General features: G+C 45.5%; 2 protein-coding genes across 2 annotated transcripts in view; one reads left to right on the top strand and one right to left on the bottom strand.

Moving 5' to 3' along the window:
- Window positions 1-10392: 10392 nt before the first annotated feature.
- Window positions 10393-20974, top strand: T265_09144 (hypothetical protein; the record flags this gene model as incomplete). The annotated part of the gene is made up of 3 exons (XM_009175146.1): window positions 10393-10624; window positions 17274-17377; window positions 20600-20974. 3 exons carry the CDS (start codon window positions 10393-10395, stop codon window positions 20783-20785), a joined length of 522 nt encoding a protein of 173 aa, XP_009173410.1.
- Window positions 20975-21146: 172 nt separating this feature from the next.
- T265_14771 (hypothetical protein) overlaps window positions 21147-23255 on the bottom strand; it is a gene marked incomplete at both ends in the record, with an annotated part of 102277 nt that continues 100168 nt past the window's right edge. The window contains 2 exons of the mRNA XM_009175155.1: window positions 21147-21565; window positions 21829-22146. Coding sequence (XP_009173419.1) covers window positions 21500-21565; window positions 21829-22146 — 384 coding nt within the window. The remainder of the gene's footprint in view (window positions 21566-21828; window positions 22147-23255) is intronic.

The following is a 23255-nucleotide window of genomic DNA, read 5'->3' as shown; positions in this document are numbered from 1 at the left end:
AATGAAATATGTAGCGACGACCAATTAAGCGTGCATCAGTGATGCCAATAAATAAATTGCAATCCGCCAATGGTGTTTTCGTAAATTCATGGCGGGCGCACTATCAACGCGTGGAGTTATGAGTATGGAGCGCCGTCGTTGCCGTGCATAGGTGAGGCCTCATAATCTGCGTCGTGAATAGCAGTTACGCTAAGTAGTCGGGATGAACGACAGCTCAATGGTTTCGGATAATGGAGGTAGTAATCGAGGGGGTACGATCAAGGGTAGGAGTTGGGAGTGCGCTATCAAATTGGGTGGTGATTGCAGTTTGACAGGTGATGACCACCGCTGATCGTTGGGTTAGTCTATTATGTGTTTCCGGGGCTTTATGGTTAGCTACGAGCATGTTTACGGGCCTGACAGTTACTATAGGTATCCACCGTAGGCTACGTCGAATACAGTTGTGATGTTTACTGAAAGTAGCAAACATAAACGGCATCGAGTAAGTATGAGTATGACGACAAATAGCCGAGCTAGTGACTTCGAGTACAGCTGTGAGTATAACAGGCTGCCAGATTAGGCTATCACCCACAGTTGAGTCCTTGATTGTACCGGTCTGCATATATATTGCAACGTTGTTTACTGTAGCTAGCGAAGACAAGCGGCATCGCGTATAGTTAAGGGTATAAAAGACCGTCATTGACCATCGGATTATGTTACTGTGCATAGGTGCAGTCTCATCATCAACGTTGCACATAAACGCGGGCCCAGCAATTACAACAGGTATTCGAGATAAGTGAAAACTAGTGGAGATACGGATAAAACGGGCCGTCGTTACTCATTGGATTGGGCTGCCGCGCATACGTGGGGAACCGTAATTAGCGTCGCACATAGACACGGATCCAGCAGCTACAGTAGGTAGTCGAGGTGAGTGACAAGGGCTACCGTCATCGTGGTGACCGCTTTATGGTGGTCACCACTTACAGTACGTCATAGTAGTAATAGGAAAGACGCCCACAGCTATTCCGTAACACTGTGTTACCTACAAGCTATTTATGCATATCTGGGAAAAAGGATTATCCACAGATGGCACTTGCACTGCCACTGCAAGTTTGTGCTTTTATCTAACTTTATTGCACTTAATGGGATGTGAGATCCATGAGGAAAATGTGTTGTGAGCAGGTTCGCCGAACAAAAATATCCCACTTGTTAAATCTGAGGTGTCTAAAGCAAACAAACGTCTACGACTGATCCTATAGGGTTGCATTTGCACTGAATACTCTAAAGATGTTATTGTATTCTTCAGGAACACCGAGGAACGCCAAAATATGCTAAAGTGCGATTTCGTGTTTTATGTCGCGCAAACCTGCGAAAATTGCAAATCGGCGATGGTCAATGACCTTGACATTTCGCTCACTTAAACAAAATGCTACGTGCAACATGTCACGGGAAGGTGCAAATTGATTAGACTAACTCCCCATTAAAATAGCAACTTCGAAAACCCAATAGTTTCGGCGAACTCAATTTGGGTGTGCCAATGGCCTGCGGCCTTTTTCTTGACTTGTGCACAAACGCGATTCATGTCTTGTGCACAACCATCCAATCAGGATGCCAGCTTGTGTATGAATCACGTCTCCTCAATCTCGTACGCTGGCAATCACGTGCGATTCGGCAGTGGTAGGTTACCATAAAAGCAAGCCCATTCAAACATATATGTAGGAAAAACATCTTTGGAAAGTGTAAATGCTTTGAGCTATATTTCCCCTAAACAATCAACCTCAAAAGCCCCATAGTTTAGCCAAAATTAATTTTTGTTCACTTCTGGTGAGCGAAGGCAAAATAACACACCATATGGTAGCTCGAAATTTCGCGGCATCCTCTCAAATGCACATCTGTTATCCACTTGACCTAGTTCGTAAATTCCAGAAGACTCTAACTTTTCCACTATTATTATGCCGACACCTAGATATGGCTGTGTCCTTATCTTTAGTTACAACAGTAATCTGGTGATGAATGGACGAACGTGGCCGAGAGGTGATGCATTTTGCGTTGACTGGTGATGTGGACATTAGAATATTGAATGAGCGCGCGATCTACAGCACTTGAAAACTATTGAAACTGAAGTAAGAAACATATTTAGTAAGTCGTTGTTAAGCAAAACACCATTATCTTCACGTACGATGTAACTTTCGCCTACATCCTTTACTTTTGTGGAAAGCTGCGTAACTGGAGTGGAACGCACCTACTGGTCATTGTAGCAGGGCTATGGAGCAGTGCAGAAACAAGTGATACATTGTTTTAAAAAGGCAAAAACCCTCTCTAGTTGCGCCCACCATTATCAAGCACTAAATTTGGTTAGAAATACCGGTGCAGGAAGCGACTTTGGTGCCACCAAGAGACAAAGTAAACAGTAGGCCCGGTCAAATTAGAACGCGGAAGGTTTTGTATGCTAGTCTGAGAATCACTTTTGATTATGGTTACATCTCTACTATCCGAAGCCATTGTAAAATCCCGTGCCAAGGCAGTGAACTCAGGGCGAGAAATTGATTACTTGGACTAAACGCAAAAATTAGGTGTCCTACTCACCAGATAACGCATAGCCAGTAATAATTACGGCCAAACCGATTTCTGCAACATTCACGAGCGTTTGTTCATTAGCCTCATTTGTGCAGCAAACAATATATTGAATTTGACGTGGGCAGACAGTACACTACTAATAATAATAAGGTTTATTCCCAACTTGTGGGTGGCATACCCTCTGGCATGATCATAGTTTTACAGTCAGAATGGAGCATGACTAAGGGATTTGTGGGGGTGGGGATTGCACAAAAAGGGGACAATGTCATAAACAGTGGGGAATATCCGATGATATAGTAATAATAGGTTATTTCCCGACTTGTTGGGAACAATGGGCATGAGGCCCGAATGGATCAAAGACAGTCAGGTGGCATGAACTAGAACTGAAAACAATTGCTGGCCATCAGTGTCCTTGGGTGGTTAGGTAAATGGCCGGAGTCACAACGAGAAAAGTGGAGATGGAGATGGGATAATTCAAAATGGGAGCACGTGACAAGTTTTGTCCCACAAATGTGGTTTAATCTGTAAGTAAGCAGACGCACTGGTTGCACTGTTGTAGGGAAGTCAGGTGCAGGGGAATGGTTTGGATGGGGGCAAGTTGCTAATAGGTATGGCGACCTGAACTCCGTATACGGATTTGAACTTGTGCAACAGGCAAGCCGAAATTGCAGCAGAAAAACCAGGCTAGCCAAATCTGAGCGAAAGTTCATTGGGTACGGAAGAGCTCATTCCAGTGACGCGGCCGGATGAGAACTGCTCGAAGTTGTGGCTACAGGCTTGAGTGGGCGAGGGGTTGTGGTCGAGACTCTGGAGAAAATAGTTGCGGGGGTGCCATCTCATCGGGTATGAAAGTGCCATGCCATCATCGTACTGACATGCCTCGGTTTATGGACAACCCCGTAACGGTAGTCAAGGGTCGGAGAAGGCATACGCAGTTTTGTGGTGAGACGCGGTTCTGGGTGTGACGGAGAGTCATGCAGATGTAGGCTCACGGATACTTCCCCTTTTGTTAGAGGACCGTATGAGTGTAGACCGGGCACCAGCCAGTTTGAATGAATAACAGTTCTAAAGGGCGTTTGGGCAACTGCAGTCGAAGCTTGAAGCTTGGAAAGAGGGGTGATAAGAATGAAATAGAATGAAAGCACTAGTGCGTGGTGGGTGTTAGGAGGCATGAGATATAACGGTGTCGATAGAAATAAATCTAAAAAGGGATGACAGCAAGCTAAATGGACCCAAGAAAGGTGAATACCTTTACTGGTCTAGAAGCCAAATACTAGTTGGGCCAGAGTAAGTGCCTAGTTTTACGAAGCTGAAAACTTTGTCGTCGGGGTAGCTAGCAGGGGGGCTAGCTGTTGGACTAGTTGAAAGCGGACGGTATTTTTTTGCTCACCAAAGCGTCATGACATCGGGTCCTTGTTCTGCAGAAAGAGGGGTTAATGTGAGCAGTGACGGTGGACAAGTGAAAAGCGGACAGACAACAGCTTCCCAGATAAGTGCTAAGAATCGTAGCTTAACTGAGGCCTACCACATCAACCTAACAGGAAAGTAAGATTAAGGATAACCAGTCGCTGAGTCAATGCTGTCAACTCCAGAAAACGAATGGTGCATGGCAAAAAACAGTCATTAAGTGCTAGCTGTGACTGCTTGTAATCAGGGAATCATAAGTTATTAGCATTTTGTGCATATGATCGCTGTAGATGACAAGAGGGAAGAACATGTGTGCTATGTTTGGGTGATGAAGTGGACTAGTGGTGGTGTGACCACACTAAGACGAAAGTGGCAGCACCTTGCACGTCGAAGTTAGCCGTGAGCCTTAAAGATACTCTCAGGCTACCACATGCATGAATGTTTTTTAATATTCTTTTATTATTATTTTTTAGAACAAACGGGAGGACAGCTGTCGTCCGCTTGTATCTCTTGGTGTTGTGGGACAAGTGATAGCGGGAACAAGGCCAGTCCAGCTGCAAACAATCAGCAACGCTACTCTATTTTGGTTTTCCTGAATTGAAGGCCAGGCCCGGAACCACCGGCGATGGGAGATACATCCGTGCTACTGGGGGAGGCGGTGAGTATGCGAACGCACCATGGTGCAAAGTAACAGGGCGACCCTCCCTGCAAGGCGTACCCGTCCATCGTATGAGGTTTTCATCCCTCGTGCATGCTACCAAATCTGCAAGGTGGGAGACCATCCAAGCAGTCAAAAGTGCTGTTTGTGCATTATTAAATAACTCTAGCTACCAGATATTTTATCCGGTCGGGGGGAAAAGCCAGGCCAGTAAAACAGCTCAGCCATTTCGAACAAGCGAACAGCAAACAGCCACAGGAAAAGGCAAGTCGCGGGTACAAATGAAACATCAACTACTTTTGGGCAACGGGAGTAGAATGGGGTTGTTCAGAGCCCGTGTATTATGGCTAAACGAAGACGAAGCATTGGTGTGAACTACTCTGTCAAATAGAGATGCACCAGTGCTATATGTAATTGTGAATGATTGGGCTGTGGGGCCAAACAAGTATTTCATTCATAGCGCATCTTCAGACCTACTATTTAATATGTGTGCGCTGCGCGTATTCAGGGAATGCAGAATGGTTCGGAACAGCGTGGAACTGAGGCTGTAGTTTGGCTGGGGTTAGTTAAAATTCAGCCAAAGCAAAGCACCAGACATTAAATAGAGCTGACAGAGTTAGGCTTGCTTGAAGAACTAGGAATAATGGGGCTGGGTACAAAAGCTTAAGGTCGGAGGTGGGATACGCAACCAAGTCAGTGGAGAGGAGCGTGAGAGAGATAGAGTGGCAGGTTATAGATAAGAACACTTGGGAGGGTGGTTGTCGCACTTACGGACTAATGCTAAGGGTTTCCTGCTGGTAAGTGTAAGTTCTGGGACCTGATAACAGAACAGTCAGGGTGAGTGCGCAGATTAGAAGGGCTTAGGGTCTATTTCAAAAAAGTATCTAGTGTAAGCTGAGGCGCGAAAAGGCGCTCAGCTCCCTCAATAGAAAGGTAAGAATCGATGGCCTTTCGAAAGCCAACGTGAGATGGGATAGTACGGATATGGGAGGGGAGCTTGTTCCATAGTTGAGAATAAAGGCAAAGGGAAAAGTTTTGTCGAGAGGCAGTTCAGCATGTCGACAGTGAGATTAAACATCCTGAGTTACGGATATTATAGGGAGTACGCGAAGAAAATTCAGGGCAGCAGTCGGCTATGTAAGCCCGCCGGTAGATTAAGCGATGCAGAAGACCTAAATTCAACCTGATGCGCCTTAGCCAAAATGGATCCAGCACAAATGATAAGCAGTGAAGAAGACAGGGTAGTTGTGGATGACACCAGAAACAGGGACTTGGTAAACGAGCGCTGCACATTCTCCACAGCAGTCCGGCACGTCTGTGAATACTGTGAGGCGAATTCAGGGCTGGATTCAAAAATGGGTTTTACAAATTGTTTAAAAATGGCAATTAAAAAGGATTTATTGTGGAAGGATAGGCGAATGTAAGCGCAGAGCTTGTGAGCTTTAGCCACTCTGTACCTTACATGTTGGTAGGCAGACCGTGGTTCTATAAGAGGTCATCGGTAAATAATGAGCAGAATTAATGGGAATCTTACGGCTAGACTAAACTTGGGCAATTAGCAACACAGGATGGCACAGAAAAGACAGTGTGTTATCAGACAAGCTGAATAGAAAAAAATGTGCAATTCAAAGTGGGACATAATGTTCAGCGAAAAACCCGTAAAGGAATGTGAACAAATGGAATCATGAAAACAGTATAAATGAACCGTTCCACGTGTTCACGGATTGATACACAGGATCGAGGTTTTGCCCAAGGTTTCCGGGTCGCTTATGTTCTTGTCGGTCAGTGGCTGTTGTTCACCTGAAAGGAACAAGTGGCAAAAAGGTGTAGCGCTGCTATTTATGTTCTGAGCGCGGGACAGTATGCACGCCAGCGCGAGGGTTTGCATAAATAAATGTCTAATAGTGCTCTAAACTGAGTTCTAGAAGGAGCGTGGACAACCGCCGGAGGAAGGTCATTCCACGCAGCTACTACCCGAAATGAGAAAAAATTTTGCCTAATGAATGCGTGTTTGCGCTGAGCTTGAAAAAGGTCTAACTATATCCCCGCCGTGTGTTTTCTAGGTCAACGGTAAAAAAACCTGTTTGCCAAGCTTTGTTCAAACAGGGCATCGGTGAGAACTAGGTCCCCTCGGAGGCGACGGTACTCTAGCGGAAAGAGATCAAGCGTCGCGAGACGAGTTTCGTAGTCCCCGGTTTTGAGGCTGCCAACAATTCTCGTGGCGGCTCTCTGGACACGCTCAATAAGGGTGCCGTCTTTCGTGCGTCCTGAGTAGACAACTTGTTTTATGTATTCCAGGAGCGGTATGACGCAGGCCCAGTCAATGTCTACATTGCATAAATTAGAATCGTTTCTTATTGTTATTTGAGCCGCCACCATAGGTGTAACAAATTCGTCTCAATAATAGAGAAACAAATAGTTACGTCACGTAATAAACGTTGGCTACATTCACCTTAAGGATAGTTGAATATGCGCACAGTCACGAAGATACCGAAACGTACCGTGATGTGTCGTCTTCTGTAACTTTGCGACCCACTGAGCTACGTGGAGGGTGTCCTCATGACATTCACTCTCTCACTCAAGCTCGTTCAATGATGAGGCTCGACGGACTCAGTCTCCTCTACTGCATGCTGGTGGTTGGCACGCGTGTGGCGACTTGTTCTACAAACGTTGAAATGCACCTGTACTTATCACCAAATACCGGTGCCTTTCGGTCGGGATTTCGATCCAAAGTCTTTGGCTGGTTACCCGCTCGTCCTTTTATCCAGGTATTCCAGCCAACATACATCTACGAACTGGACATGTACAAATGTAGTGCTGAAGCTTAGCCTCTTTTTCCTCCACGCACTACATAACTCCCTTCCCGTCACCCAAAATTTACTCTCCTTTTGTTGGCCAGCATTAAGGACTGATGACCCTGGTCTTCCTGCACCAACTTTGTAAGTAACATCTGCGCGTTATCCGGTAAAGATATTTTCATGAATTTCTAAATTATGTTTGTAATCCCGACGCCTTGTCTATCTAGTTGCTTTAAGTGTCCACATTCTGAAGAAGGCGAGACAACAAGGTGCTCTGGTCTAAAACTGGGCGCTCTTAAGATTGCTCTGAGTCGTGTATTGGGAACCAGAATTCAAGGTGAAAGCACGGTGATCCCGCTAACTGCCTTATCACTCTCCAATCGCTCCCGGCTGCGTATCTCTGGCGCTCATGAGGCTACTGCGATAGGATGTGCAGGTGTTGGTATCGTCCTAACTCACCGGGTGGAAGTACCCTTGCTTGATTGTCGTTGATTGTTGCCTCAGTAGGTTGGTCTGACAACGCCTGTGAATGAGCCAAACACATAGGAAGTTGGTCGATGTCCGTGCGTTGTGTCTTCTTAGGTCTCGACTGACTGGCACTGACGCCATCAAAGGCACGTTTGATGACACCTTGAATAGTTTTTTGAGACGAGCTTAAGGCGCAGATATCTTTGTGCTTCACTGAGTTCTGAATGTAGGAGTGGACAGACTTAGCGCATCTGAGACTCAATTAGGAGTTTGGCATGCGCTGGAGTTGGTAGGAACGGAAAGCCGTGAACGGTTGTTTCAGCTGTGCGATGACCACAGGCTGTTCATATACAGTACTAACTTCCAAAATAGCCGAACTTGTCTGGCCGCATGGTATCCTCCAACGGCATGCCGCCTACAAATCCAAATTGATCACATTGCCATCAGTTACCGATGGCGCTGATCAATAACTGACTGCCGGTCGTTTTGGAACATGTGTGGATCCCATTTGCGGACTCTTCTAGAGTCGCTTCTCCCTTCGTGTTCCAAGAAGCATCACTTAGAATGTGAGAGACCTGCAGACCCGAAGTTTGAACAAATTAGCCACAACCATCTCGTGAAGTCTCTTTCGGGACCAGATATCCGTTCGCATTGGGGGGCACACACATCAATTGTGCACACCGCTAGGTGTTTTGTTTGTGGCAAGGCGCTTGCACACCCACTCACTGGATGGTTTCCACGTATAGAAAGAGGCCATGGAGGTAGAGAATGACCGAAGATTCTTTCAATTTAGTGTGAGCGGCCAGTCTCTGGAAACCCCCTGTGAGTGGGACCAACAAGGATCAGAATGGAGCGACCATCTTTAATACAGAAGAAATCCTTTAACTTTGGGCCATAAAATTCAAACAACGGTTGTGGTGGCTGCCAGCTACCACTCATCTGAATCCAATGGCCGACGTAAAACCATGGGCTGTAAACGTGGGATCCATTGCGGGTAGGAATCTTTATGGCTGCATGTGGCTCCAAAGCGATAGCGAGCTCTCGGCTTGGAGGACATCTCATCCGCATTGTTCTAAGTTGCGGGTGAAGTCTTTGGGGGACGCATGTCTGACCTGAAAACCTCGGGTTGTGTCTGCTAAATTGATAGACCCGTGGTTTCAAAGCGCTCAGTTCCTGGATCTTAAATACCATATATTTGGGGCTGCAGTGTGGGATGTCTTTTTTGTTCGTGCGACTTGGTCTGTTCACGCGACGCCTTCCTAGTCAATTCGCTTTGCGTTGCAGGGTTTTTAATGTTAATGATTGCCATACGACAGCAAAGCATTATTGGTTTACACTGATGATGTTGACGACAAAATGTACGAAGTCACCAGTCTTAGGCAGCGCCCTGTCCGTGTGCTCTGTTATCTGCAAAATCACTATACGGTTTTCACCGGGCCTTTCTAGTTTACTCAACGCGGTTTTTCACAGTTTTCCAACCTGTTTTCTCTGGTGTTATGACATTTAGGCTGAATATGTAACGGCTAACATGATGAGACCAAACGACATTTTCGAAAGTGTAAATGACAGAGTGCAACAGAACCGCGCGCCATTGTTTGATTGTAAACAAGCAGATAATAATGTGACAGGAGATATTCAGATGAGTAGGAGGCGAAATGGTGTGAGTCTGACGGCCGAATTATTCCTGCCATCAAAAATCTGGCGATAGGGCTTGCATCCATGGCAGTTCAGCAGATTCGAAAATTCGGTTAAAAAAAACGAAGCCTAAAAATCTTATCACGCTAACCACCCACGATCGACATAGTGGCGGGTCACTGTCCAACGATCTTGTCGGCAGTGGAATACCTAGGGGCAAGATCCTGAGCGGAAGATTAAAAAAGAACAGGATGAACTCTAAGCTTTAATGTGCATCTTTTCTACAAGTAGGTTTGCTTCGCAAAACGATGGGTGTGCCGAAGAAAAAGCGAAGTATTTTTCTTCCAACCGAAAACTGTCAGGCATTCCTTCTGGGTGTGTCCGTCAGATGATGGACCTTCAGCCCTATGTATCTTGGTGACTCGTGTCAGTATGCTGATTGCGGATTTCAAAGTAAGGAAAATATGGCTAACAAATGTGTCTTTTGGTCCTGTGGAACACGCTCGAACACGTGGCTGCTGCACACACCCTTGCGAGGAAACGATCCGCTCGTGGCCGGACTTTCTGAAGGGTAATAGATCGCAGCTGCTGTAGAGTTGAGGGAAGGAGAGGCACGGAAAACACAGAGCGGTCATCCCAAAGTAAGTGCTGGAACTTATGATAAGGGATGAAACTGACATCTGTGTCGGAAAGACCGAACTGCCCTCGGGCGATCAAGGTGGTCTTTGAGGAATAAATCTTGTGCGCTTTAGATGAAACTACTGCTGTAAGCATTGAACATTGTTGCCGTCAGAGCTATCTCGCCTGATATCCCTCCATACTTTGTGGCTGCAGGTTGTCTACAGACTATTGGTTAAGGGTCCACCAATCATGGGGAAAGCTGCTTTCCCGTACGGCGGCCGGGGCTTGCTCGTGCGGTTTCTGTCCACCACGCTTAAGATGGCAAGGGAACCCATGAATTTTTCTTGGGTTTCGGACAGCGTTGCTGGATTCGCCTTTCCATATGACAAAGAAGAATGGGAATATTTATCTAACGTCGCCAAATTAAGTCATGTTATCACTATGTGCCACGAAAGCCCGCATTACGCCTCCGAATATCAAAGTATGTGCACACGTGAGGCATAGGTGTAAAATAAATCCATAGATATGAGTTATCGTTTCCAGTCACATTTTTTGTACACAATTGGGTGGGGTTTTGAAAGGTGTCTTCCTAGTCATTTCAGATTCAGGCTGGTGAGGACATAAAGTTTGTCTCGAATTCACGGATTGGTACGCATGGCCAGGCTGTTACCCAGTCTTCACGGGCCAGGCTTGTTCTTGTCGTTCAGCGGCTTCCGTTCACCTGAATGGCACAAGCGTAAAAGACCTTGGCACTGCTCTTTATGTTCTCAGAGCTGGGTAATAAGCTTGCCAGCGCGAGGGCTCACATAAAGACATTCAGAAGTGCTTTGGACTGGATTCCAATACAAATTGAACCTGCACGATAAATACCTCATTTTCAACTTTATAGTTATACACTGAATGGCTGAATGGCGTTTTAGGTATCCCTGATTTGTGTTAAAAACACGCGCATCACATGCATGTAGAAACCGTGTAAGTCGCCGAGGATTATATTAAAAAAAACTGCACCTTAGGCAATGACGGAGTGCAACTGGAACAAACACTCAAAAAGGCTGTTGCAGTGTATGTAAACCCAATTAATGTTCTATTTGTTATTAGAATCCTACGGAGCCATTCATGAACTTCTCATAGGTCACAAAAATGGAAAATCGAAAAGTTGTGGTAATAGTGATATTCTCCAACAACTGTCCGAAATGGCAAAATTTGTTATTTAATAAAAATTTGGGCTCTTAGCATAGGAATCTTATCGTGACCTCACCGTATATTAGTAGAAGTTCGTTGGACACAATGAAGGTTACGTTTTTCTTGTCATCAGTAAACAACTTAGTTGTCGTATTCCTATGACGTAGACCCCATAGAGTATTCGGAATTCTATGTGGCTAGTACGGGGGAAGGTGCGCGGAATCATCTATAGAGCAATGAATGCCTTTTGAACCGTTCATGGTGAGAAGGATGTGTTTGATGAGAGCCAGATACTTAAGTCCTTTTTAGTATCGGTCTTCCAGTCTTTTTTTGTCCGCTCTCCATTTGGAGGGCGCTGGCGTAGGGAATTTGCAAATATAAGAACCACAGGCCAGCCAACCTCTTCAGCGAAACGTTGGCGATACAAGGGACGTCCCTGGAGCGAAGTTAGGTGCCACAGATTTCCTGGATGTTAATTGATCGCTGGAGAACGGAACATTAGATGGGCCTTACGACTTCCTACAGAACCTGAGCATAACTTGCTTACCGATGGAGTTTCAGTGTTATCCTCCTGATCCATAAAGTGGACCTTGTCTAAGCATTATAGCACTTGTTAGTAGCCTTCAATTAAGGCTAAGGAGGTACGGATACTACCGTATCTCAGGAACATATGAGCGCACCCCGAGATCTGAAGTGCGCGCATTAAGGCGAGTAGTGACGCATTCTGACGTCCAGACCAAAATTCCCATTGTAAGCATTCCCATGCTGGCCGTGAATGGACACCGCCCGTGGTGGCAAGCTCACATAGAAAGTGTAAAGCACAACCGCAAAGTAGTTTGCCTGGATTTTGACCTGGATCAGGCCTCACTGTGTGACGAGTGCTGAGGACAGTGAACTAAAGCGACCCTTTTCGTGCGGGGTCTTCGTGAATGTGTAATGCAGTCTTTACTTACTGATGAGCCTGCTCCACCGACCCATTGGAAGGAGAGTGTTAGTCGTACAAGTGTTTTCTTCCAGCAGTCGGGAAAGAAGCTTCGTGAAAACGTGACAACCGGACTGCAGTGGCAGTAGCCGGACGGCAACCAGGCATCTTTGCTGACCGCGGCGTTATTCTCTCGATAATGGTGGTGGTGATATCCGTATTAGACAACCCACACTCAGTAAAATAACTAGAGAAAGTTTCCGCGTAACATTTTGGTGGCGGGATTATTGTAGCTACCTATGGAAATCGTTCGGCTGTAACACACTCGGTGCCTAGCTGCCATACGAACGGAAGGAGACATTAGTGGTGGGGCAGTGCCAGGTTGCCCAAGCCTAGACAGGGGCAGTCGAGGTACAGAGGTTGGGTTCGAACCACGGACCTTTCGATCAGTAAGTGCTCGTCTTAACCATTGGGACGTCTCGAGCTCAAAACAACAGGGTGGTGGGTGAGCCACAGTTCCAAACATATAAACATTCGTTAAGCGTAGCGCTGTCTATTCTGATGGCACATCCCGTCACTCCCAATGTGGGCTGGCTACCAACGAAAGCGATCACACCGAGAGCATCAGACTGGTAGGCACCCTGCAACTGGTGGGACAGCAATGCCACTTCCATGATCCAGAAAGCGTACCTTATTGCGTTAACCACCAGCGCATATTGGAATAAATCAAGGAGTACTCCAATGAAGACGTAGTGGCTCCCTGTCAAGACCTTAGCTACCAATGTATCATGACAAGCAACGTTCCGTTCAGACAGCAGACTTCTTCAAATTAACACAGGGACATTTGCACCGCATGGACCGTTTGCGGCGGCAAAGCCGAAGGATCTTTTGAGAGATAAATGATGCTGAATTGAATATTGGCTCTAACTCGTCTTTGGCCACGTAGTTTATTGGGTGCTACAGCAGTCGTCTCTCAGGAGTTGGGGATTGAGAAATCGTCAACAAATATGAGGAACAGAGGAGGAATTATGTGGGTAATCTTCGTGAAAGCCTACTTTGCTTCACTTTACTTGACCGCAAGTTTTCACTGGTGGAGGATGCTTCCGCTTCCCGAATCGCTGTTGTCTATGGAGGACAATCTTCAGCAACTTCCGAGCGTTGCCTCATTGAGTTTCTGTTGCGCTGCATGACGCTATTAAGCGCATGGAGACCCGGCAGTTCAACACCGGTTTTAACCGTTGAAAGGTTTCCGACGTCCCCCCGCTGCGGTAACGCAATTCTGAGCACGACATTGGCGACCTGGTTTTCGGAAGACGTCGAAACACCTGTAGGTAGCTCCACTGAACCAATCTGGAAAGGCTTAGGATAATATAACGGCGTTCCCTGACACCATCCTTAGATGCCCCGTGTTTCCAACGTACTGTCACAATTCGAAATAATCTTCAGTAATCAAAATATTCGGTTTTACGAAGATCTTTGGAGGGACAAGGTGTCCTCTATTTTACTCATGCGTTGTCTATGAGTAGTGAGCTCAAGGCTGATCGCCGTCTTGACAGTAAATTAGAGGCTGCCTGAGAACATCACAAACGAGAGATTCAGCTGGGTTACAGGTGAGTCTCTCGAAAAGACCAAATTAGTTTGCAGATGAGTGTATAACCGTTAATTTCGTGCAATTTGGTCTCAAGTAGACCATAAGGTTGACGGAAACTCGGGGACTGCGCCTACCTGATGAGCCGCGAGAAGGGCGAAACCGGTCGTGGGATGTCGAAGAGTTTTCAACAACCTTGTTCCCTTTACGAAAAGTATATTATTACTGTTGGGCTCATACGCGAAGCTAGCCTGTTTTGATAAGCCTGTTTAACTTTTGGGTTAGGAGGTTCTTCCTAATATACGAAGAGTTTCTCTCTAAGGTTCCCCAGGACATTTGTCCAAAAGTAGTATCAGGCATAAACGTGATTGCAAAGACGGATGGTCAAGAATGAAGCTCTTTCATCACCATTTAATGGTTACGTAATCAGTTTGTCCCCATAATTGCCTAGGTGCCAGTTAGCGCCGTGGTGAAAACTCCTACTGAAAAACAAGTGATGATCACCTCAAAGCTGTGGCATACGATCATTGTCATTACGCCTCGAGTCCAAGATAGACGGATCACCGTATCGCTTCTCTAATAAGCTGAGGAGTCCTACCTGTGCATTGAGGACGCCGGCAGCTAGGATCACCCGAACTCATATTACTGAATAACAGGTTAGTTGGTTCCTGTTAAAGGGCATCTACCGAGCACAGCAGTTGGCGCATACGCAGGAAATAAAAGTAACAAACGAGTATTGTTTCGGCTAGTGTATCTTCGCGTGGAAGTTAAACGGCTGGTACAAAAGTGACTATTTGCGGTAATTCATCCAGGTAAGAAAGTCTCATCTCAGGTGTTGAGAGCCGTGCCCACTTTGGCGCAACCCGCCGCAACAACTGATGAATCGCCCGAATTCCAATTCGACATTATCTATGTGGTGAAGGGGACGTAAGATCGATTAGAACACTTGCATCTTTTATTAAAGTTTTGGAAACGCAAGAGCTGTTAATTGATAGATTTTCACGAGTGAGTGTCATCGGTTGTTCCCTCTGATGCAAGGCTGACATGCTTATGACTGGAATTTACGGAGCAGTGGTCGGCAAGGGGCTGGGGGATAATATTGATGGAGCACTGAAGGCGCAGAAGTAGTCTGCTTTCTCTTGCTTGCTTTGTCCTATACAACTAATACCTCAACCCTCGTACTCCCTTTGGGTGACATGGCAGCTGAGCACCAAAAGTGTTGCGGCTGAATTATCATTATTAATCAATCGATAGTAGTATTAACAATTAAGGTGGTCACCTGGCTAGTGGCATCACACGACAGCCGATGTGTTGCGATTATTAGTATTCTTGCAGTTCGTGGTTGGGTGTAGGATGGGATACAACCAGGTCACTCGAACCTAGACAGGAAGATTATTAGAGGCTGCAACTAAAGTCGTTGACCCAAAAGCCTGACCGTATACCAGTGGCGATTAGCGTAAGACTTCCAGACTAGTTCAACCTTTGATGAAAAGTTGACCTACCTGCCCCAACCACGCTAGCCGAGGGGACAGGAAGCTGTGGTTGTTCAACTTCACTCTTGACCAACCGGGTATGATCGGCCCTGGGTCCCAAGCACAACCCCTCAAGATATCTCAGTGGATCATTGAAGCCTAGAAACCGGTAAGGTCCAGTGTCTATTTAGGGCACGGACACCATCTCCATTTCCGATCTTAGGGCATGATTTGTAGGCATGCGCACTTTCCGTTATTGCTGAGCTGGTTTCACCTTTTATTCGTCATCCTCATAATCACCATCATCGACGTCTGACGCTTTCGCTTCAGACTAGCTGGAAGGAGAGTGGAGTGGTAACAAAAGTGAACGTCTCGCCTGTGGCTTCGATCTTCAAAAAGAGTGCAAGAGCAACCGGGGAGTATATCTGTCGGCCGTGGTTTCCCAATTGCTCTTTGGTATTGCGCGTCGACTGACCTATCGAGGGTCGAATTCGTGAAAATCAAGCCGAGTTGCGTTCTGGAAAAAATTGTATCGATCATGTCTCCACTTTTCAATAGATTCGTGAACTGCACAATTTCTTCCGATGGCTAACGATAATCCGTCTAAATTAAAAGTCTTCTGGTACTGTTGACTTCCAGAAAACGACAATCTAGCGATGAAAGACGCTCCGGCGAAATTGTGGTGTCTCATAAGTGCTCTATATGCAGTGGACATATATGTGATTTTCGATGTCAGAGGATCTTCCATCGGTACATCCTCCCATATCAATGATAAAATATGTCCAGTGCTGTTTGGCATCGTTACAGGAATTACGCCATTTTGCTCCTTGAGCTGTTCAAACTTAAAGCCGTCACCCTGTTGTGGTAGTCGGGCTTCAGTGCTGTGATGATCGTGCGGGATATATTTGCGGGAAATCAATTGCTAAAGGTCGGTTCATTCTGGAAAGGCCGATGGGGAGCAGCCCGACGAACAGCGAGCCTCCGTGCTGGGAGAAATCGTATTGAGAAGCTGTCTAGAGGTAAAGTCTCTGATAGAAGTGTTGGGGTTCAGCAGTGACCAGGTTCAGTTGGGTGACCAGCATATCCAGAGCTATATGCAACCAGCTATGCTGAATTTCCCACAGGAAAGACGAGTCGGAAAACGTTGGTTCTAGAAATCGCGCAATCTGACCACCCAACGATTGACTGACCAGCGGCGCTTTGTTCAATACAATCGAGACCATAGAGTCTGGAGGCACTCAAAGTGCATATGCTGTGCGCAGCTGCATTAGGAGTCAGATTGTTATGCCTTACTGCGTCCTCGGGTTAGGTGGGTCAGACTACTGCACCATTGACTCCTGAAAGGGTCCCGCAAGAAAATCCCAATATCCGTTACCTTGCGGTTTACACCTTTAAGTCGGAGGCTTGGGGAAGGACCCCGAGCAAAACCCGCATTTCTGTACTGTCTCGTAGGTCAAACTATTAAGTCAAAGGCTCAATGCTGGGTGCTTCAACCACATCCCTTCTTTGGTGTGGACAACCTTGAGGTATCATTCACTGTTAGGGCTCTTCATTCGCCAACAGCTCCCGAAACGTCTCCCATCTAAGTCCTTCTGGTCTACTTAGTTGTTAGTCACCTATCCCTTGCTTTGCATTTAAACTTCTAGTCAGTGAAACGAACAAAATACACCCTTTCATTCTCTGGGTCAGTTTGAGAAACAGGTAGCTCTTGTTCTACCTTGTTCTCTCGATCGATGTATGTTGCGCCTACGAAAGACGCATAAGAGACTCCCGCACTATTTGGGTGTCCAGTGTTCCTAATGCAATTACTCGCAGTATCTGCCACTTTGCAACCATTTCTGGTATTCTTGGTGATATTCTTTGTTTCTTTTCCTTGTATGTTTTATGACCCAAACGTATTGATTCCCGTGGTTAAACGCTAAACAGTTGGGGTGACGCTGTTCCTATCTTTTTTTTTGTAAATCAGACATCAAGCACCACCATTTGCCCGTGGACGATCTATCGCCAGCGAATTTGTCGATAATACAGAAGGCCATGAAAATAATACAGGATGCTGAAGCGAAGGAACAAGTGAGTGGGATCCGGTTAATTTGTCATAAATGGTGAGCTTTTTTAAGATAAATAGCCAACTGATTGTGCCTTGTACCGGATCAGAAGGCGTTGTGTTGCATTTGATTTCAGCTACAGCTGAGCGAGTGGTTTCTTGTAGCCATCGGCTACTCCTAAATGATTGTGATATCTTGAATTCACTACCGCCGGGGACGCGGTGTGTGGGCCAAAATCTAATTTTCTATAATCATTCCTTTGTTTGATCCCATGAACGTTGCAATGCCGGCAGCATTGTACCTTAGAAACTTCACCCTAGTTTTTGAACTCTACTTTGGTACCAACAAGGATGTTGCGTATGACCAGTTGATTTTGCGTGTAGTTCTACGGATTTCGTATGAAGACCCGTCACTCGATTAGCTAGTCAAAATCGGTTGATATAATAACAATGATAGTAATTGCCCAGCTGTAACACCCCTTCGGTCCCAGTTGCCATGCCACCCGGAGGAAGCACGAGGGCTGGGATACTGCCAGGTTGCCCAAGCCTAGACAGGGGAAGTCGAAAGGCAGAGATCGCGTTCAAACCACGAACCTTCCGGTCGACTTTAAATGGAGCCCTTTTATATCGAACTTTCTACAGTGAATCTTAATACGCAATAACCAAAGGAGAACGTCTGTCCCCACTCCGAAATAAGAACCCTCAATATTACATTAGCTTCAGTGTGTAACTAACCCGCCTGGAAACCGCGCGTAATGTTCTTCTTGCTTGTTAACTTTCAGGTACCCTCAGCTTGCATAAACAGTGTAAACTGTGTGTAAACAGAACGGTAACGCCTCCCTAGTAAACTGGTATTCTATTGGAGTGCTTGGTTCAGCTGTCAAAAGCATGCCTAAAATTACTGCACTTTCGCTATGATTCCACACTTGTATGTGACACTTCCTGAAAAAGTGTCTAGTGTGGTTCTTCAAAGAATAGGATGTGGGAAACAGGTTAAAACCATTAAGTTCAACTAAGTGTGAGCAGAGTTTCTGTCCGGCACTGGTTCATCTGTTCTACTGTTAAAAGTGCATTTAAAAACATTGGGGAACGTTGAGAACACAGCTTGTGTAGAAACATCATTTTGTTTGTTGACATTAACGTATGCATTGTTAAGGTGAGTAAACTACCGGTATCGGAGCGCTAAAACGCGCGAAAATAATTTGGGATCATAATATTACCAATGCTACTACTATGAGAATCTTATTTTTTGGTTCGGGAGTAAGTGGACCTGGTTTTTTTATGGAGGGAGTGTGAAATCCCCATAGAAGCCTATCTGACGGCATTGGGATATACAAAACCCGATACCTTCGGATGGTGGTACTTTTTAGACTTATGTGTAACAGTGAACATAGAGTTGATTTTATTTTGCCCTCAAATAACGTATGCCAAGTTTCTGTCAATGGCGTTTTCTTTCACTCAAGACCACCCGTTGTTCGGTTAAAAAGCAAGCAGACGTTGATAGTGTGGAGGTCTTTTGATGCACATAGGTTCATTAAACTGTGGCTTGAGGTCATTACAATCATTGTTCAAATCTGCTCTACGTGGTATATCATTGGAGCATTTGCCAGCCTCAGTGTAACCCCGAGTAACAGAGGCTGTTCATTTTCACTTTAAGGGAAGTGATTTCCTTGAGCTACTTCCACCGGATCATCCGGCCACCTAGTCAGAAATTTGAAGATGACCAGACGTGAAGTTCGGATGTTCCTAGGAGTACCTAATCTACGGTATGGGACCTGGATTCACATCGAGGCCTTGATAGCTTTACGTTGGATGAGATTTCCGTTGGTCCCTCTCAATGATTTTGTAGAGACGTGTCATGGAAAATACCGGGACTTCCTAACATGGAAAGTGTTTCATCGACTTCAAGATGAATCGCTAAAATGCTGAGCTGACTTTGCAATTATAGACCACGTCTTCTAGGGGGAACCTGTATGCTTTTGCCACTCTGTTTACTCGCATTTTTGGGGTAAGGATCTGCGTATTGTGCTGCGATCAATCATGCAGCTGTGAGTAGCAAGCTAATAACTTTCAGATGGTTTGAATAGTTTGAGTAAAACAGGGCCGATATTCGTTGGAACCCGTCAAATAAACTGAGCGACTGAAAACAGCTGGTTGTTGAGTGGGATTTCCTAGCTATTTCTCTTCGAATCGCTCAGCCACCTGTTTTTCACCAGAAGCCCGAATGGGCAGGCTGAATCACGGTCTTAGAAATCCTATACCTAGGTTACATTTCTTTTTGAGGTGTTTTGTTTCCAAATAACCTGGAACGAATGTTAATTTGTGAATTTTCCTTACCTAGAAAGGTTAACAGGTCCCCTTTACATACCAACCACTTCGTAATGCTAGCTGTTGTTTGTTGAATTTGCCGTTAAATTTCGTACGCTTTACTGTGTTCTAAGGTCTTTTGGAGAACTTTTCCAATGAGCTTTGTGATCAGCATATTTTAGGAGCATGCTATGTTTGTCCGCCATGGACCTCAATTAGATACCCGATAACTTCACATCATGGATTCCTGACAGGGCCCATCACTCCTGAGTGGTGAACGCTCCAGGTCATCGCTCTTTCCGTCGATTTTCTGTTATCTTAAATCCATCCTAACCTCACGCTCATGGTCTTTTTTAGAAAGGTCTGGAGGACAATGGGTAAACGACAAATCCACCTATTGCTTACCAAACCTACTGGATAAGTTGACTTCTTGATCGGCTCGGGGCGTTTTCCAACTGATACTGTTCGGTCTAACTTCGGTAGGGAAGAAAGTAGTTGATATTTTGGACCTTATTTTGTCTGCAGCTCATCCATAAGATCAGGACCAACCAAAATCGGTTAAAATGAACAGCTGTTACTGTATGGTGTCTTCACTGTACTTTCCTCTGTCTGTCAGTTACTCATGTTCTGCAAATCCATAGGTCCCTTCGCCAGCAATTCACCCCCGTTCACATTGCAACGATGACTTGTTGTCAGTCTGGTCTCATTCTTCATTAGATGATACAAGCAAGACTGATCATTATTGGATCCGATTCTTCGTTCAGCTGGAGAGCTAGCGGAATGTACAAAACACGTGGTATCGATAACTTTTTGAGAGCCACTATTTCGCTGTGTGGCGAACACCTACAACAAAATTACGTTCTTACCGTTTTTGATAGTTATGTGAGGTCTGGTTGGTTCGCACTATCATGTCTGATGCTTATCTTCATTTCTGCCCAAAGAAAGTTGGGGTGCACTGTCAGCTGGGTCGCGGACGTGCTGGGACAATCCTAGCCTGTTACTTGGCAAGGAAGAATGGATGGGATGCTGACACAGCCATCCGGGAACTCCGACGCCTTCGACCCAAGTCAATCGACGTCGATCAAGAACAGGCCGTCCTGAAATATGTGCAATCAATTCGATCATAAGGATGATACTGTCATGTACTGTGCAATAAAAGTCCTTGATTGTATCCTCGTTTGCATGTACTTTTGATGTGCATAGCTGCATGTAGTGGCTCACTTGTTCAAGTTTATTCGTCTCTCTTTGGTAGCTCTTTTAGCTTGTTTATGCCTTGTACGTGCAACATCCACATCCGCACTAACAGTCGTCCTAGCTGGTAATGAAGTGTTTGCAAGCAAGTTACCCAACTCAGTAACCAGATGATTAGCTGCCAGATGTCGTGTTTCACACTCGGTATTTCTCAACACATTTTCATTCCGATCAGTGTTGCTGTGCCGTGCACACTAGGTTGTAGAAATCAACTGACCGAAAAGAATTGTATTCTAATCGTTCTGCATAAAGCAAATTTCATGAAATAACATGGTCACAGATATTTCAATCAACCCGAATGCATCCGATTCAGGATGCCTTCGTGGGACGAAATTCCGTCAAATTAACTAAGACGAATAAAAACTCATGGACTACACTGTTGGAGTGTTTTGTCATTGTTCCCACGTGCATAGGTTTGTTGACAGACTTCGTAGTAACTCAGCTGAGATACTTATAGTGGAAGGACCCTCCGTTTGGTCGGATAGGTAGTGGACTTGTCAAGTTCATCTTTCCACAGCACTGATTAGTTACATTCATCTGCAGAAGTATCTCAGCTAACCCACTCTGTATCCGGCTGTAGGATCCTCTTTTCAGCCGGATGATTCCTTCTTCACCGACCCCGGGCATCTTTCGGGCGCTGTCTGCGGTGGGGAAGTCTGTAAGGAAAAGGTGCATTTGTGATACAGCGTAAATCCTTTTTTAGCAGAAATTTGTGATCTAATAAAAGATTTATGGGCCTAGCTAGTGGGTGATAACAGCGCTTTGAAGAATCTCCGGCGGTTATATGGGCTACTTTTCGTCCATTAGATATTTTCATCATAGCGGTGTGACATTTTGGATGTACGAGTTTAGCCAACAATTCTTATACCGCCCTCTGAATCATCATCCACTCTATTGGGAAGATAAGTTGAGAACTCACGTTCAGGTTGGTAGACACTTCTGTTTCGTGCAATAAATGTTCTTTTGAAACAGTTTCGGAGTGCCCGCATGCGCCGCTAAATTTTTTGGTCGAAACGTGTATCTTGTATGTGCCGCGTGGAACAGCACTGACTTCAACGAAGGGTCCAGGACAATTTCGCTGTTCGTCGGTGAAATAGCAGTCGTTTGGCGCTTCACGACATTGAAGACTGATTTGTGGTTGTATTTTAGGTTGGCATTCTTTTTCCGCTTTGCCCGGTGAACTAGAGTTCGGGGTGAAATTTTTTGAGTGCTTTGATCCACATCCGATATCCTTATTCTGTGTGGTAATAATATTTATATGAGAGTCATTTTCTAGTGCGGACAGTGGTTCAAATGCATTTGAAAGTGTTCATCTTAATTCTCTGGACACCTGTGTAACAGAGGTCTCTACCGGGTGTTGACTTAGGGGAATATATTCGATGCTGGTAATCCACCATCCTCATCAACCCCAAATAGAGTTTAACTTAAATTTTTTTGAAGTATGCCATAGATTTGTGTAGCTTAAATATGCTGGCGTCTAAGCCTGAGTATAATTTTCTTGCTTGGGTGGACCAAAACAGTGAGCGTTCCAAACTAACATCTTTATCGACTATAATTTTCACGGAATTTTAGCGGTTTTCCTCCTTGGTAGCTTGGATTTCACCTATCCACTCGTTCACTTCACTCCTTTTCTCAACTGTTTTGTCTACACAACAACTTTCTCAAGGCTGCTCGCATAAACAAAGTAATAGGTAAGCTGTAACAGCTTGGAACGGCCCGACGTTCATTTTTTGGACAAACAACAGTTTAAAGAATGTATTGTCAACATAGACGTACAGTTCAACCGGGGCCCTCTTAGTCCACGCCAATTTACGGGCTGGTTTACACGCATATCCGCGTGTATCTTAATAAACAAGTCACGTTTGCGCTGCTGCGAGTGTCGATTCTTTCACTGAATCACCGTTCAAATTTCGGGCATTCCTGTTGTCACTTAGTCGGCCCAAATCACCTGCGTCCAGTGGTTTACTTTTTATGCGTATGCTCAGTGTAAGGGCTGAGCCTGACCGAATAGCACTTGTCGGTCGTTCGAGATTGGGCTTTACATCACAGTGAGCAGAACAGCAAGCCAAGGAGCAACGTAGGCGTTGCGAAGCGCAGTAGTGTCAGATGAAACTATAGCGACGGAATCTCCTGAGATCCTGATGCCAACGCTAGATGAGTTTGTTTGTTATCAACCCCAATGACCCGGCAGTTTCCTGCTTTTACTGCTTTGGGTTTTATACCCAGGATTGAAGGGGCACTTATCAGAAACGCAGGACTGCATTCCTGGCAGATGTGCTCATCCAGACCCGTCAGGCTGCAGTGAGGGCTGTTTTGTTGTATGGATGTGAGACCTGGCCTGTTCGA

The sequence above is a fragment of the Opisthorchis viverrini genome, assembly GCF_000715545.1.
Source record: "Opisthorchis viverrini unplaced genomic scaffold opera_v5_258, whole genome shotgun sequence".
NCBI lineage: Eukaryota > Metazoa > Platyhelminthes > Trematoda > Opisthorchiida > Opisthorchiidae > Opisthorchis > Opisthorchis viverrini.
The sequence above is the reverse complement of the archived record's forward strand: the minus strand, read 5'-3'. Positions and strand labels throughout refer to the sequence as shown.